Source organism: Venturia canescens, chromosome 4 (genome assembly GCF_019457755.1).
Source record: "Venturia canescens isolate UGA chromosome 4, ASM1945775v1, whole genome shotgun sequence".
NCBI classification, from domain to species: domain Eukaryota; kingdom Metazoa; phylum Arthropoda; class Insecta; order Hymenoptera; family Ichneumonidae; genus Venturia; species Venturia canescens.
The window spans coordinates 20,339,167-20,355,711 of record NC_057424.1 but is presented as its reverse complement, the minus strand read 5'-3'; the positions used below and the strand labels follow the sequence as shown (position 1 = coordinate 20,355,711).

Below are 16,545 nucleotides of genomic sequence, written 5' to 3'. Positions count from 1 at the left end.
CACAGTTATATACCTTTGCAGAAATAGTCCGATGGGAACAGACTTCCCTACCATCATTGCTGGTGTGTCCCATCCAGTTACATGGTTTATCCCATTGCCGCCTACGACGTGCGTCGCGCTGAGAATATTAACGTCACCCCTTCGTATGACGTAACACACGGAACAACCCCCGTTCATTTTCATGAAACTTGCTTTCGGGGGTCACTGGAGTCGACATATGGATTGCATTTTTCATTGACGTTAATGGTTTTTGCGTCCGAGCTACTCCCGCTTGATGGGTACGAAATCAAATGAAAAAGTAGATTCATTATTCATTTGAAATGATTTCACATTCTTCTGTATAATCGCATCCGTAAAAATGTTGATATTTGAGGATACTTTCGCATCAACAGTTTGAATAACCATTTGAAAAATGGTATTCCCGTGTGGAATGATCGTGAATTCTCATGGGGCACAACCATTTTTATTGAAATGCAGCGATTCAAGATTTTCATACACAACAGCAAACCCGATGTCGTTCAACCCGCCTTAAGATTCGTATTCAATCGAGGCGACCGTTAAACTCTCATCATCGATTCTAGCTAGTATCGTGATAAAATGACGGCGATGATCAGCTCCCCAGGAAACCAACCACACCTCGCTGCACCACGTCGAAAGATGACTCGGAGTGGTTGGAGTCATTAGCACTCATGTCCAACTTACATCGTCTCGGGGATATATGACGTTGAGAATACGTCGTAGAATTTCGTTGACAAGCATCGCGTATCGTGATGAACGAATTCAACGTTGACATCACGCGTGACGACATGTGCTCGCTCGAGTCATGCTAATAATGCTTATCATCGGATAGGTACTTTCCGCAAAGCCTAACCGCGACTACGGGGCATGGATATTGCTTTTGCATCTCTAGGCGACAGAAACGTAGAAACACACGCGCGCATGTTTATTCGTGATTTGGCGTGTCTACGAGCGACGAGAGGGGACGACAACGAGGGTTGGATGACGTGACGTGTCTCGATGGGTACTCCGGAAGGCTCGGAGACTGACGCACCCCACGGGAAACTATTGCACCATCTACTTTCACCATATCCGTCTATTTCCCCGTGCCAACTGTCTCGCTCCAGTCTCCCCCGACGCGAGTCTCGCCCGGTGATTGTATACAGTCGTGGCGACGGGGGATCGAAGTTTTTGCACTCGGCTCGTACTCATACACGCTCCGAGTCGTATTCGTCATCGAGATCCACTCGTTTTCAACGGTCCGACGCAATTTTCTGGTGTGCAACTCTCCAGTCCTGGACGTTGTTCTTTCCGCTTATTCGCCTTTTTTATTTGTAGTTCCATCCTTTCGGTCGTCGCTTGTTTCTACTTCTGTTCATGCTTCGGCTTCGCGCTGCCAATCGAGTTGTTGTTTATTGCCAGGGCGAAACAGACGGTAACTTCGAGTTCAAGGAAGAGTAATGAAACGACGAAAAAACAAGTGTGCCGTTTGAAATAATCAGGACAAATGAGGGACTGGAAAAATTCGAAGGGAGCACGAAAAAGTGGTGGAACGGTGGTAAGCGTGAAAGTAAATTTGTCGAAGAGCGGTTTACCGTTCGAACAGGAACCAACCTCTCATGCTGTTTTCGCTTTGATACCGGAAACCGCGTCTTTCCACGTTGCTGCACTTCCAATTTATAAATATTCACTGAGCCGAGAGACAGAGGAAGAGAGAGCGAGAGGGGGGCAAGAGTCAGGGGCAGCAAGGAAAAGAGGAACAGTGTGCACAAGAGCACGTTCATTCGATATAGGATAGAGGAAGAGTTGGGAACGAGCACTGCCACCACCGAGAAGGATCGGCCATATAGGGACCGCAGTCCAGAGCTCCATCACTGTGGATCCCCGTCCTCGGCCACGTCCTCGATATCCTCAGACTGGTTCGCCTCATCGGGCTTTTCTGTTCACTCCACAGGTGAATTTTTTCTTCCAGTTTCTTTTTTTCTCTGTCTTTTTTTCCTGTCTTTTTTTATTCTTTACTCTCCCATCTCGGGAGCAGCTATCTTTGCATTTTACTCTTCGTTCTGCGACCTCTTCCATATGAGCAGCATTTTTAATGCTACTTTCATCGCTTTTTGTAATCTCTTTTTTCAAAATAATTTCTCCATTTTCCAACAGCAGGGGTTCAAATATCACGAGAAAAACGGCTGAAAAATGTGAGTCTGTTTCTCATTTTGATTGATGGCTTTCGATACGGCGGGAGCATATAGTGTTCGCCAAATTGTTCACTCGACATGCTCACAGCGCCGGCGGGAGATGAAATTTCGCATGAAGAAATTAACCTTTTTCAAAGAACCTCACTTGCTCCTATCACTTTGGTTTCCCGCTATTAGTTTGACTCCCGACGATAGAATGCAACCTTGGCATATAAAATTTGCGGATCAGGGCAGCCCGTTCTGCCCGTGGATCATTGCCAAAATTTCCGGAAGCCTGAAAGCGGGAAGCACGAGCCATTGTCACTTGGTGAAAAGAATAGTCGTTGGGTTTGTGTTATCATCTGAAAAGATAGTGAAACAGTTTGTCCTTGGGGAATGCATGATTGCTCTGAATCTCATTGCTTGCCACCTGTTTAGCGACCTCGTCGAGCCTCTTTGTTTGCCCCGTTTTCTCCCGTTTCAATTTCTTTCAATTCTCTGTAGCAGAGCAAATTGGTCTGGTATTATATGGCGGAGAAAAACGTTACGATCGAGAATACATCGCTTTGGTAGCTCGGCTCTCTGTCTCCTCTTCGCTGATGCTCACCGCCCCCGTTCCCTCCCTCGCTCTCGTTCTCACTTCAGTCAAAATGAATTTAAATAATATTTCATGCGCGCTACAATGACTCTGTATGATTCGTGAGCGAGGAACCGTGGCTGGATGTGTGCGCGTGTAATCTTTATGATGTGGATGAGTGAGCCGAGAAATCGCGCTAGGCGCGAGATCCTTCTTACCCAGTTCACGGACCAAGCTCTTTTCTCGTAAAGAGGAGCCATATAAAATAAGAAGTAAAGGGCGAGTGACATATAATACCTGTATCTACTAGCACCAGCAGTCCTCTCATTGCGGGACTATATTCCTCCTGGCGAACCATAAAAGCGAGACGAGTAGAGAGAAATGGCATCTCTTCGGCTCACCCGCTTGCCACTCTCTTTCGTGTTGGATCTCTCTCGCTAGGGATTACTCACGTTATAATATATAATCTCGAGATTAATCATTTTGTACATTTTGCATCGTGCAATACTGAGCAAGTGCACTTGAAACTTAAGCGTTGCCCTGCTCATCACCTTTTCTCTTCAAATACTTTTTACTTTTTTTTTTCTCCACTTTCCTCGAGTCTCTCAATCACTTGACTGCTTATTTACGTTTAAATGAAAAAAAATATAAAAAAACGGGGCGGCAGCTCGACGTTGAGTACTGAAAAAAGTGGGCCTGAGCCCTGCAGCTCTTGCATACTCCGATGCAACAGCTTTGGGGCTTCCTTTATTCGTCCTGATTCCCCGCAATGTGAAAAAAACGTGAATGTTTTTTTTCGAATTATTTACCGAGCTCATGATATGGATTCGATTGTTTTCACGATTCCAATTGATGGAAGGAAAGTCCGAAGAATATGTGTGCGCACTGAGTTTGATAAACTTGGTGAGTTTCTCGCCCGGCGGAGTCGGCATAAGAAAACATAAATCCATCAATTTTCTCGATCTCCGATGCCGTCGGATCCTGTTGAATGAGAGCCAGCTCATCCAAATCCTATCGGATAGCAATAAAGAAAGGGATAGGACGAGATATATGTCTACTATTATTTCTGTGAACACACGGATTTGGCGAAAGAATCGCGAGAAAAGCTGGCGACAAAGGAATGAGAAATAAAAGGTAGACGAGCCACGCGGGAGCAGAGCGATGAAAGGGGAAAAAAAATGGAGTTTCGAAATAACGCGGGACGACAGATTTTTCAGAGGTAAGACAAAAAGAGATATAAAAATATAATGGAGAAAATATTGTTCAGGCGCTTTCGAAAAGCCCACTTGACCGTTTTGTATGGTAATTTTATTGATGATTTGTCTAGATCCTTTCCCAACCTCAATCATGTTTTTATTATTCTCAACCCCTCGATCATACATGAAAAAGGTATGAGTAGCCATTCGAGTGGAAAATCTTTTCTACGCATTGATCCACTTGTTCCCCAATCCTCGGTCGTCTCCTCCTCGAGCACACCGACGCCTTCCGATATTAAATACTCCAAACAATGAGAATCTACGTTCTCAGAAACATCGAGCGCTACGAAGGCCCTGTTCCGAGTGCGCATTTTCACCTTGATCTCACGAATTATTTTCGAGACATGCATGGAAAGTCGCGTACAAGGAATGAGCTTAATTCAGCATAAAACTAGACTAGGTGGCGCGCTCCATGCGAACGCTTATGAACGGAAATTCCAGCGTTACCAGAATTCCTAATTGACCCGCAGGTGAGACGCCGGAGAAAGTGGTACGCGAATGAATCCAGCGATACACACTATTTGCGAAACTGTCTCGAATAAACTGCAAGCTTTATTCTTTCATTTGCCACATGCACAAGATACTCGATGCTCGTGACACCTTTTGTACCGCAATTTCAATTTGGAAGGCCGATCCTCCGTACGTGTTGTGTAAATTTTCAACCTCCGAAAATATCATTTGGCTGAAACTATTCAACAACCCGCACGAATGTGCTACATTCCTTCATCATCTATGTTTGCACGCGATCGCACAAATTGCACATCTTTGGTGATACTTGGCAGCATTGGTGATGAGGTGAACAGGCATAAACCGTATAACATACAGGCTTCATATACATAATGAACGCATATATGACGGAATACATACACGGTCTGTATCTTGTCGCGCAAGACATATTTCAACCTCACACACCGAGTTTCCTCCCCTCGTGAGCCAAGTTTCCTTGGGATTACACCATAAGCTATCGTCTGCTTCATTATACAAGGACCTGAGCTTGGGAAGGCTTATGCTCAAGGCAACCCACTGTCTGCGCGACGCTAACGACAATAACAATCTCGTTATTTACGACGTCGATGACTTTTCACTCGTAATATAACGAACGATTAATGATGTTCGTTGGAAAACAAATATTTAGGCTGCCCGGATTAAAATTCAGTGGACGGTTATCGTTGTGCTGTTGATTTTTTCGGAGCTTTTGAATTTCTTCTAAATCCAGTCGGATCACTAACGTTGATGTTACCACGTGGAATTGAATCGCCACCGCTGGAAGAGCTCATAAAATTAACGAGATAAGTAGCATCAGCGGGCCCCATCGCAGTTGAACGAGCATTGATCGGGTCGCAGATTCTTTGATCGGACTAGTCAAGAGTTGCTGAGCTAGAGAATTACCGGTGTAGCGTGACAGGTGAGATAGCAGTTTTCGATAAGCGCAAATATAGACTACTCCCAATGGCACCTGCAGCACAGTTTCAATTCACGGATGCATGAGCAGTGAAAGCCAGAATGAAGCATATAGGATAATGCTGCTTCTGACCGAAGCGATAGCAGATGGAGTGTAATCGACTTGGTGGAGGTATCGTCCCGGTCCTCCTTCACACGCATCCTTCTCGAAAATCTACCTTTTGCTCCTCTTTCTCTCCTTCTCTGGAGCCTTCGCTCAATACCATCTTTCTCTTTCGGTCCTATCTTCAGTCAATTCCACCCCTTTTCCTCTCTCTCTCTATTTTCACTCTATTCTCTCTCATCCTATTACCATTGTATCTAGCTCGGAACCACAATTATCACTACGTGTATTGCGAGCAGTTCGTGGGGACTCGGAGCTGCCAATGGTTTGACCATCGCACAGATCCATCCTGATAACTCCCTTTCCCCCTCCCTCGTTCTCCACTCGATGCCACGAGAATACTAGCAAGCACGCCTGGTTAATGCTGATTGTGGAATTGTGTTGCAGATCTGAGCGTTTCTGGTGCCGCGCTCTTCCCCCTCCCCTGTCGCTCTACCGAGCCCGTACTCTCTGTCCCGTCTCTTCCGCCTACGGCCGGTCATCACTATGTATACAGAAGAGATGACTATACCCGATGTACCTGATGCGCGCCTTCGCATCCGTTCTATATTGTGGAGCCTCGTGCCTATCTGCATGTTCTCTCTGTACTATCCAACTTGCATTTACCACTCTGCCATCATCGGTCTGCTCCGGGCTCCGGTATTCACTCGCCATTGTACCCAGGCCCGTTCACTCTTTTCATCCTTTTTTGTTTTGTCCACCAACAATGACCAGGTATAACTAACCACCTGCTACCAATTTATCCGCTGCATCTCCAGCTATCTTCACACGTCTGTCACGAGCGATCGGTACACGAAAGAGAAATAAAAATGGTAAAAAGTTGGTAGCTTTCGATGGGATTGAACGGGAGTGCCATTCACTCGCTGCAAACACAAGATTTTCATTCCACGCATCGCCTCCTTTAGGCGATAGTTGACATATTTGGCTTTTCACACACCGTCGAAGCTTTCAGTGTGCATCTCTTGTATGGGAGATTTCGTGCGACTTTCTCATTTCAGAAAATCGAGTGTTTTTCAAGTACGGATGATCTTTGGGGTTTCGTAAATATTCGATGGAATCAGTTGATATATAAAAAGGGGAGATGAGTTAATAGGCATTCGGATGACTTTTAAGATCCGGGAGTGGTAAAAATTCCACGCGAAACTTACAAGAGCTTCGATCGGTGCAGACCGCCGCAATACTTTCTCATTGTCTGGTTGCACACCTTTGTGTCAAGGTTCTCGCTCTTGAAATTCTTCCTTGGATTTGTGAAGATAAAGATTGAGAGCGAGGATCGAGAAGAAGAGATGCAGCGGGATGCCAATTAATCGCGGAAGCTTCTCGCTGCTCTTTTGTTTATTCTTGCATCTGAATAGTCGTTTATTCGGTATTCAGATTTATTGTTTTTTCCTAACGAGAAGGAAGTACCGTCTCTGACTCGCTCGTCTCCGTTCGATCTTGGCAAAGAGAAGAAGAAAATGAGAAGAGAGAAAGGAAATTCGAAGCGAAGACGAAAGGGGTGAAAAAGCGAAGACGGGCCCGAGCTAAAAGCTATATGCCTGAGGCAGAAAACACAATAAGTTTAAAGTGGATATTTCGAGACGAGGGAGAGAAAGCGAGACAGAGGGAGGGCTAGGAGAGTTATTCGCTTTAAATACCTCGCAGGGTTCTCTTAGTTCCTCCCAGACGAGCCAGCGGGGTAAAGAGGAAAGCTCTATGGATGCTTGACGGCCTCGCACATTCTCTCGCATTCCACTGGCGACATCGAGACGGACACGTATATATGCTGCAGACCGTATGCGTTCAGTTGTCCTCTCGCTGTTTCTCTTAGCAGGAACAAGCGCCTGATGTTTCGGAACTCAAGTAGCTCCTGCTAAAGGATAACTTCCCGTGTGTACTCGTATATACATATCGTCGTTAGTACTGCAATGTTGCTCTTTGAGCTTTACGATGTGGAAGAGATAGCGCCCGTTGGAAAAGCGGTAAAGCTTTTCCACTATGCAGCCCGCAGTATGTGGCCAGTATTTGAAAAATTAGCGAGGACCATTCGCCTCTTTCTTTCCTCCAGTACTTTCCAACAATAAGTGTGAACAATGGGAAAAGCATGGCAACTAACTTTGTGACCGATACTTTAGTCGATCGTCCTACAAGTGAATCGTTACTACTACGACGAGTGGAAGAAGAACGAGTAGAGAAGAGCAGCTCATCTTCTGATTCTCGTTCGTCTATTGTTGACTGCATAGCAAATTCAGTGGAAACCATTGAGAATAGTACGAACGAGGTATTTCGAAGGAAACTTATTCTTCGCAGATCGCTCCGAACTAAATGATGTTTCGTTCGGTTCGTCCACGTAATAAAGCCAGCCGGATTGCCCTAAAATAAAAGATCACTGAAGAGTGGATGAAACTTATCGCGATGAACCTCTTGTAAAACACACTTTTCAAAAAACGAGGGAAAAATCGTCCGAAATTCATTCCCTCGGAGACACTAAAACTCGAATTTCCATTTTGGCTACTTTTACTCGAAGCAACCCGACATTCGAATACTCCGAAGTAACTCCCTTCGAGAAGTACAATATCTCAATGGTAAATTGACCTTTATGACGGATATAAAAATTCCGCGTTGGAGTTTAAGGATCAAAGTATTTTAGATTGCTATTTTGAGATGAACGGGTAAGAATTTCGTGGGTATTTCTGCTCGATGGACGGATCAAAGCATCTTTTCAAATATATATCTATACTCGCTTTGTACGCTAGATTCGCTTGGCTAAAAATCATGCGGAAATAGATATCCGACAGAAGGGGATCGTAAAGTCTCGCACCAAAGTACCTCTCTCTCTCTCTCTCTCTTTCTCTCTTCCTCACACGCACACACACACACGCGCGCACCCAAAAGACACAAACACACGGGAGCGGGGTCTCCATATAAACGAACACGCATACTCCAGAAATATCTCTTGGTCTCGCGGGAAAGAGCTCGCGTTGGCGCGCTGTCGTCTTATCCACGATTCCTATTTTCGATGGACATGTTTCCCTCGACCGAGACTCCTCTTGCCCAGAATCACGGGGAGCTCCGAACGGCCAAATCTTCTGGGCGATATGAGCGCTACATCTCGTTGAATTAGCAATCTTGTCATCGATTCTTTAGTCACAAATTCGAGGTACACATAGCTACGAATAATTGGGAATATAAACTAAAAATAAAAGTGACCGAATTTTTTCACCGATGCTGGGTTTTCATTTCAACTCGTACGATCGCTTCGGGGAGCCCGGGATTTCTATCTCAAATTGTTTTCTCCGCAACAAAACTTCAGTTTCTTGCTGTCGGTTACCTGCATTTCAATATTTTTCAACTCCACAAAAAAAAATGGATTGGGCCACATCAAATTTTCATCGAGATTAAAGTATGTAGCGGAGGTGAAATTTTTATTGGTTTCCGGCACACGAGATTGGCAACGTATTAGAATAAATCGCTTAACGAAATTTGAGTCCCGTCGAGCCGCCTATCTGGGTAATACAAATGAAACATTTCCCTGAGGGACTGAAGGAAGGATTGAATTTTCTCAGAAAATCTCGTAATCCTCTGGTTGTATGCATATTCCACTGGTCCACTAATGGCCGAGCGACAGCAGGCTTTGCAAAAGGGTAATGTTGGCGCGAGGGTCGGCGAAAGGTGCAACGGGTTGAGGAGGGTGATTTGAAGCACGGACCCTCGGGAGTTTTGCACGACGAGAGGGAGAGCGATCGCGAGAGAGATAAAAGTGTGCATATAGCATCAGGAGAAGTTTCGTCCACCGTTCGAACCCATTAAACTCTTCTGCTTACGGCTCCAGCATCGATGAATCCAATTCCCAGTTGCTCGTTCGTTCGGGATTTGCGTCTTCGACGATGCAATCAGAACGGGCACACGGAGACATACATTAATGTAGATATATGGGCGCCGGACGTGCGTGTGTATTTCGAGTGCACACACGTCTGCACTGTCCAAGTGTCCGGTACGAGGACAAGCCGAGATTTCAACGTCGAGTAATCGGATCCTCTAATAGCTATTACTGAGGCAAGTGGAGGAGAACGACGATACACACCCGATTTCTCCTCGCTAGTGTCCCACTCTCTATCTGTATCTCACTTTTCTAGCGTTTCTGCAAACTCGACTTGGACACGTTCAAAATTACACCAGACCGTTTGCTCTAATTGACCGTGAGATTCGATAGTACCGGCAAAACCGTAAACCGACAAACTACAAGTGGGAATGTATATTTCGAGTGCTAACCCAACCTGCGAGGCAAATTGACCATTCGGACGACGGGCCGAGAGAGAGAGAGAGAGAGAGAGAGAGAGCAATTCATTGAATTTTCGTGCTTTATGACTTTGTTTTTTCTTTTCTCGCAGAGTACTTTCAAATCCAAAAGTAATGATGCTACCCATTATTTTACGTCCAGTTCCTCTGCGCGTGGAGTTTCACAAGACTTTTCCATCGACTATTTTCATTTGGGACGGGCGTGGTTCGAACGGCCGCTCGTTATTTTTAACGGCTGTTACTGAATCAGCACCAACGGGTTAATTTTATTGGAAAATTTGGAGTATCATCCCGAAAGATCGTTCCTCTCGGCACGAATGGACATTTTTCTGATAACTTATTGTCAAATTTCATAGAAACATCTAGAATTTTTTTCCCCGTCGTGCGGAGACCTTTGCGTTCTTATTTCAAATAAAAAATACCTAATAAAAACAAAATATGAAAAAGGCTACAAAATAAGGTGAAAATTGACGTGGATAAAGAAAGCCGAGCCGTCCCGAAAAAATAATCACGCTGACGCACACACCGAAATCTTTTCTCGCTCTTACGTTTTTTACTCTCTTTTTTCTCGAGACCCTCCGAACTTCGTTCTCGTAATAAAAACACGAGAAACGTAAGCACGCGTGCTGCGGAGGATTCGCTGTTTGTTTTTTATGCGGAATTTGATGAACGAGAAACGATCACGATAGAAAAGCTCGTTTAACACATTTTCCTTTCTCAACTTGGTTTCCAAATTGGAATAAATAAGAGAAAAAAAAGGATAAAAGAGAAGGAAAAGCACATCAAACGGCAACGTGAACGAGACGCTCGAGTCAATCTCAGCGTGATACTGATTACATTGAGATGACTCGGCGGCTGCATCGGGAAACACGATAATTTTATGTCTCTTCTGTGTATACCTAAACTCTTCTGTCGTTTCTTTTTTAACTCATTTCCCGAATTATACATATATATAAATGTATATAACGCTCCGAGTATTGTACAAATTGTAAATTGGTGAGGATATTGAGCAACAGAGCAAACCGTTCGATACTCGCAAAGAGGCTCGATGGCGTCTCCATCCGAACATTGCATTACATCTCGCTTCCTCGATAATTGAATTTATCTAATTTATTCGGAACGTATTAATTAAGCTCGTTAATTTATTCCAGAAGAAGTTTGCTCGAACGAGGGCACCTCGCGGCACGGGAGAGACTTATTAATTGGAGAGTTCGACGTTAATTCGTCCTCGAGTAGAATATTCGTTAATACGTAAACGTATATTTAATATCGATATAGGATCGCCTCACTCAGCTCAACCCTTGCCCCTCTGACTTTCCCTTCGGCGTACTTCCCCTTTCCACTCTTTATTTCCCGTTAAGAAAGAACTGTATTTTTGTTTTCCAACGGTAAAATTGGCCACTCCGTTTCTTAATAAGAACGGTTTTCATTTCAAAGACGTTATTTGTAAAAAAAAAAAGAAAAAAGGAAAACTTAATATCCGGAAAAAGTGAAACTTCCCAACAACACGAACTTATCGTTCGAAATGTTGACGAAAGCTGTGAGAATGAGACTTGCAAATTGGCCTCTTATAATTTCCAAGCGCGTGCGATGTGAATGTTACAAAGAGCATCCGAGTGCAGTAAACGTTCAACAGACCAAGTGGAAGTCGAAGTGGATTGTTATTTACACACACGTTGATACGTTCCAGACGCAAGTGTGCATGGTATGTTCATATTACACTAGTAGAATTTGCTGTAAGAGTCTCGAAAATAAAGAAAGAGAAGGAAGAAGAAGAGTTTTACCTTTGTTGGAGAAGTCGGAGGAGCCATGGGCTCGAGCACACCGACGAGGCGCCAGCATCAGCAAACTCGTCAGAAACAGGAAGGAGCACGTGAGCTGCATCTCGAAAAAGGCGGAGTGACTCGCGGCTTTTTCACGTCGAAGAACGATATCAGTTGGAGAGAAGTCTATCGATCGAAGGTATCTCACCTTTGGGGAAAAGCTCTCGGTATACAACTGTACGACGAAAGGTTCCGAGAGCGTGTAGTTACTGTCTTGGAGAAACAGTGGCCAGTTGGATGCTTTACAAAAGTAGTATTGGCCGCAAACACGACAACTCGCACTTTCGGTTAAATCTTCAAGTTCGCACGTACGAGCATTCGATCACGAGGTATCGCGATCCGTGCCGAGATCCTCGTATGCGTTTATGTGCCTTTTCTACAACTCGTATGATGCACTCTTCCGATGATGGACCGTGAAAGGCGGAAGTTGTGTATATCTCCGGATGGTGAAGATTCCGAGGAAAAGGAAGAGTTTGAGGTAAAAAATACGAGACCCGCGGGTGATATCTTTTTCTCTTCTCATCGAGAATGATACTCGAATGTTCTTGGTTGTAAGTTGAGGAAGAAAATTTCAAAGCTCGCAACAGCATCGAGTGTCGAGCTGACGCAGCTCTGACAATCTGTGCCACCACCGCTGTGATCCTTCACCGGATCCTTATTGATCGATTTTCCTCGAGGTCTCTTCGACCAACCGATATCTATCGTCCAGCAGCACCCGAAGCACGATAGCATTCTCTTTTTATCTTGGCTCTCGCTCTTTCTACGTTGCCACGTCGTCGAGTTAACCTGCGAATACGTATTACCGGATTCCGACTTTTGCTCCACTCTTTCGCTCGTCTTCTCGAGTGATCCTCGCAGGTGGCAAAAGATATCGCGACGAATTTCCAATCGAAAGGACCAGCTCGTAATTCGAACTTGTTCATAGACTCTTCGATTTTTCGTGCAAGTCGTTCCTACATCGGAGTCGAGTACACGTTGGCCGTATCTTTCTCAGATCCATACCAGCGATATCTCCAAGTTTCCGTGTACATCCTACCGCACACACTTTGGCACTCGCTTACGTTTGTCTTTTTTGCCACTTTCTACAGTCCGGAATGATGTTGCTCGAATCAAGATTCTTTTCTCCTTTAACGAACTCAAACGAGAAAATAAAACGGTCTTCTTTTGCCTCGACAGAGAAAAGCACACAATGAGAAAGAAACGAAGGTTCGACTTCTATTCCTATGACAACATGTGTCAGTTGTTATTAAGCCGGACGCGTCGACCCGTTCGGAACCTTTTCATTACCAAACGAACCGCCGTCTTTTCCACTTCCTCTTTCATGTGCCAAGTGATCTGGTTTCTTTTTTATTTTCATTAACGCGACCGCCCGCGATTTAGCTGCTGCGCAGCGAGTATTCGCCGCCCTGGGATTCGACGTTCTTCTTTGTCCCTCCGTAGCCAGTCCCAGCGATGGATGTTAATTTGACTGCGGCCCTTTTTTTCGGTCCACCCAGGCTTTTTCTTTGCGACAGGCGGCGTCTCCGTGGTCCTAGGGAGCCGGAAAGGGTTCACTTGACGAGCTCAAACGTGACATCACTTTTTACCGAAAATATAATGTCGTGCCTCGTCAACTTGATATGTCACCCAATTTCCTCCTTCTTTCTCACTCCATTTTTTTGCTCCGTACACCGCTGTTTTTACTTCGGTGGGAACGTAAAATGGTGAAACTTGCTTTTATATGCTCAGGGCTCTCCGTATTTTCGTGGAACTTCAGCGAGTGATGCAGCGTAAAACGATTGACTCGCAGGCCTCTTTTGACTCTTCATTCTCCCGCCTTCTCTTTTCTCTCCCGTTCTCTCTGTCTATTACTCTCCCTATATTTCTGTGGCCTGTTTCGTTCGCGTGTGGATGCAGTTAAATCGATTCCTCCGAGCTGCGACTTGCTCCAAGTTACCAACTTTCTTCGCTACTTTCTCCCTCTTTCTCCGACCACGTATCCCGTTCACTTCCTTCGATCTGTGCTCCGTATCTCCTTTCTTCTAGTCTTTCGCTTCACCGTGCCTCGCAGACTTTGAAGTGGCCTCTTGAACAACGTAATACCAGAGAGCCAATTAGCTCCGCTCGGTTAAACTCACCCAACGAATCAGTCAACGAAACTTATTTCGTTTGACTAGTTAGATAACTAACGAAAAAGCAGAGTGCGCTCCTTCTTCGAGTTCTCTACAACGGAGTCTACACGAGATCAGATTATTACCTGGTCTCTCTCGCTGGAATAGAAAAATAAGCGCAGTAATATAAAGATGGGCCTGGCTGCTCTGTTCGTCGCGCAAGCTTTCGACGCGCCCTTCTATCTTTTCCACTTTATGACTTTCCCCCGCGTCTACCCGCCTTCTTGGAATGCATTTTGTACTACATAAACTTTTCCAATGCTTCGCGATTCGTAAGATCGCCGTTGCGCACGCTATTCGCGTCCTTTGTTTTTCCTTTAAATCCGGATGAAACGCCGAATAAGCAGGTGGCGATAATCAATCGATACTTTCCATTATCATGTTCCACGATCACAACACATCGAATACTCAATGAATAATAAATTTGCTTTCAACATACAGCTACAACAAGAATGCCTTATTAGGATGCACGATCACAAAGCTTCACCGAGACACTCGCACCGATTTTCAGCGCTCCTAAGCACACCGATCGATCGATCCCGTTACAATGCGGCTTATTATAATCACTCGATCAGTTTGATAAATCACTTCGTTCGATAAAATAACTCGCGGCTTCCGTAAAAAGGGTCAATTAACACGTTATTAGCGAAGAAGCGAGAGAGCGCCCTCGAGATATTGTACGACCGCGCCGGGCACGACCGCCACCAAACTAAAACCAAAACCGAAGACACGCGTGTACTCCCCACTTAGAGAGTTTCCTCGTGCTGCAGCGCGGGGACACCAATGAGCAAGTATACGAACACACTCATTTAGTCTCACACACCCCTCGAATTCACATGCACGTCTATAGATAGGCAGTCTTAGGTCTCCCGCTCCAACACTCGTACACTTCAATACACATGTTCTGCCGAACGCAACGGGGTGCCACACTCTCAATCGCGCCCCGTACAATGACAGACGCACACACGCATGGATCAACGGCGAACTCATGGTGAAGTAAAACCTCCCACACGAGAAACGACTCCGTTTCAGAAATGTATACAGACAACGTGCAGTCTCGCATATACGAATCCATCCTTTTCTTTCTTTCGCGCTCATCTCTTTTGGTCCCCGGTAATATTCCATTTTTCTCTTTCTCTCTCTCTCTCTCTCTCTCTCTCCATATCTCCCTCGTTCTAAAGTTCCTCCTCTTTTTGTTCCAACTACATACAGGGTGTTCGCCAAGTATCGAACTTTTTTCTCACATTTTTCTCATCCAAGATTTCGCGATGAAACTTTTCGAACTTTCACCAACGAGGATTTTTGTACTAACGATGTATTTAAACTTCACGAACCGCCTCACGAAGCTTATGCAAGAAATTTACTTCTTTCCTCAAAAGGTGAATGCCACCGGAAGCCACACTCTCTCCTACATTCAAAGATTTCAAAGCGCTCGAACGAGCCAACGGATCTTCAAGGTGAACCGAATGAGCTCCAATAATAGCATTCATAACGAGAGTAACGGCGTGTCCAAAATTATTTTCGAGGATTCGACGCAGCAGTCCCCACGCAAAATTGACGACGATTTTTCAAAAATATTCTGCGCGACGATCTATAAAGTATTTACAAACAAAACGAAGAACGTTCATCGGATCGACTGAATTGTGTTGACTACGATTTTTGGGATCCTGTGTATATGAGATCGACGAGTCGGAAATTAACAGAGACCCCCGATGCCGTACATTCTCCCCTTAGGTGGGATTTACATCACCGAAGAACAGCCGAGGGAGAACAAGAAAGAATTTCTGGTGTATCATTCCCCATATACGATTACGCGACACACGATACAGTTGAGGGGAGTGAAAAACGAGTACGCGTTTTCATTCCCTTGTGCTGACTGCGTATCGCAGGGGAATGAGCATCCCCGCAAGTATCACGAATGGCCGATGGATGAAAAGCCAAAATCCATGCACGAAGCCTTTATAGAATTGCATCATATCACAGTTTTGTGTGGCTGCGAAAAATCTAATAAACAAAAACCCTGGCGAGATTCATTGATAGAAAGATATTTCGACAGCCCAAAATTGTCGATATTTTTCATCGGATTTATGGTTTTGAATATCACTAAAAAAAGTGTGCACGATGATGAAAGCTTATCAGTAAATTGCCAATAAAAATGTACTTTTTGTTTTCCAACATTTGGGCGTGCTGCCGATGAAAATAAGCTTCCATCCGATCGGTTTCAATCAAATTCAATCCAGCCGCGTGTTTCTATAATTAACAGTGCACACATTAATGAAAAAAAAACGTCTGAAGTGTGGATTCTAACAATATTTTGATCATTAAAAAAATCAAATGATATGAAATGGGAGACGATTCAATGGGCCATGAAACGAGCTCCATCAGTTCTTTTCATCCCTCATGCCTGCGAATTTATTTTCACTCAATTAATCGATTAACCAATCAAGCGATATCGAATACATTGGTACCGGGCTAATTCATCCCGTTGAAATATCGAGATTGGCTGACGTAAATGGGGCCGGATGAGTCAACAGCTTCCAAAGACCAAAGTGTGTTTACAGTCGTGAATAGATTCGTGTAAAGAAAATAAGCAGCGGATCCGGAATTTTGAACGCTTCTGCATCCGGTTTTAAGAAGCCAATCGGTCCAAGTTGGTTCACAGATTTTTCTCTCTTCCGAAGACAATTGTGGGCGAGCTTAATTACCTGAACGAATGAGGAGAGTTT

The 16,545-nt window shown here is 44.7% G+C and overlaps 1 protein-coding gene across 1 annotated transcript in view; it reads right to left on the bottom strand.

The window, feature by feature from the left end:
- Positions 1 to 14,490, bottom strand: part of side (sidestep) — an 84,376-nt gene extending 69,886 nt beyond the window's left edge. Inside the window, exons 1-2 of the mRNA XM_043416508.1 lie at positions 13,906 to 14,490; positions 11,631 to 13,734 (exon numbers count right to left, since the gene is read on the bottom strand). Of these exons, the coding sequence (XP_043272443.1) occupies positions 11,631 to 11,730 (100 nt within the window). The 5' untranslated portion in view covers positions 11,731 to 13,734; positions 13,906 to 14,490. The remainder of the gene's footprint in view (positions 1 to 11,630; positions 13,735 to 13,905) is intronic.
- Positions 14,491 to 16,545: the final 2,055 nt, after the last annotated feature.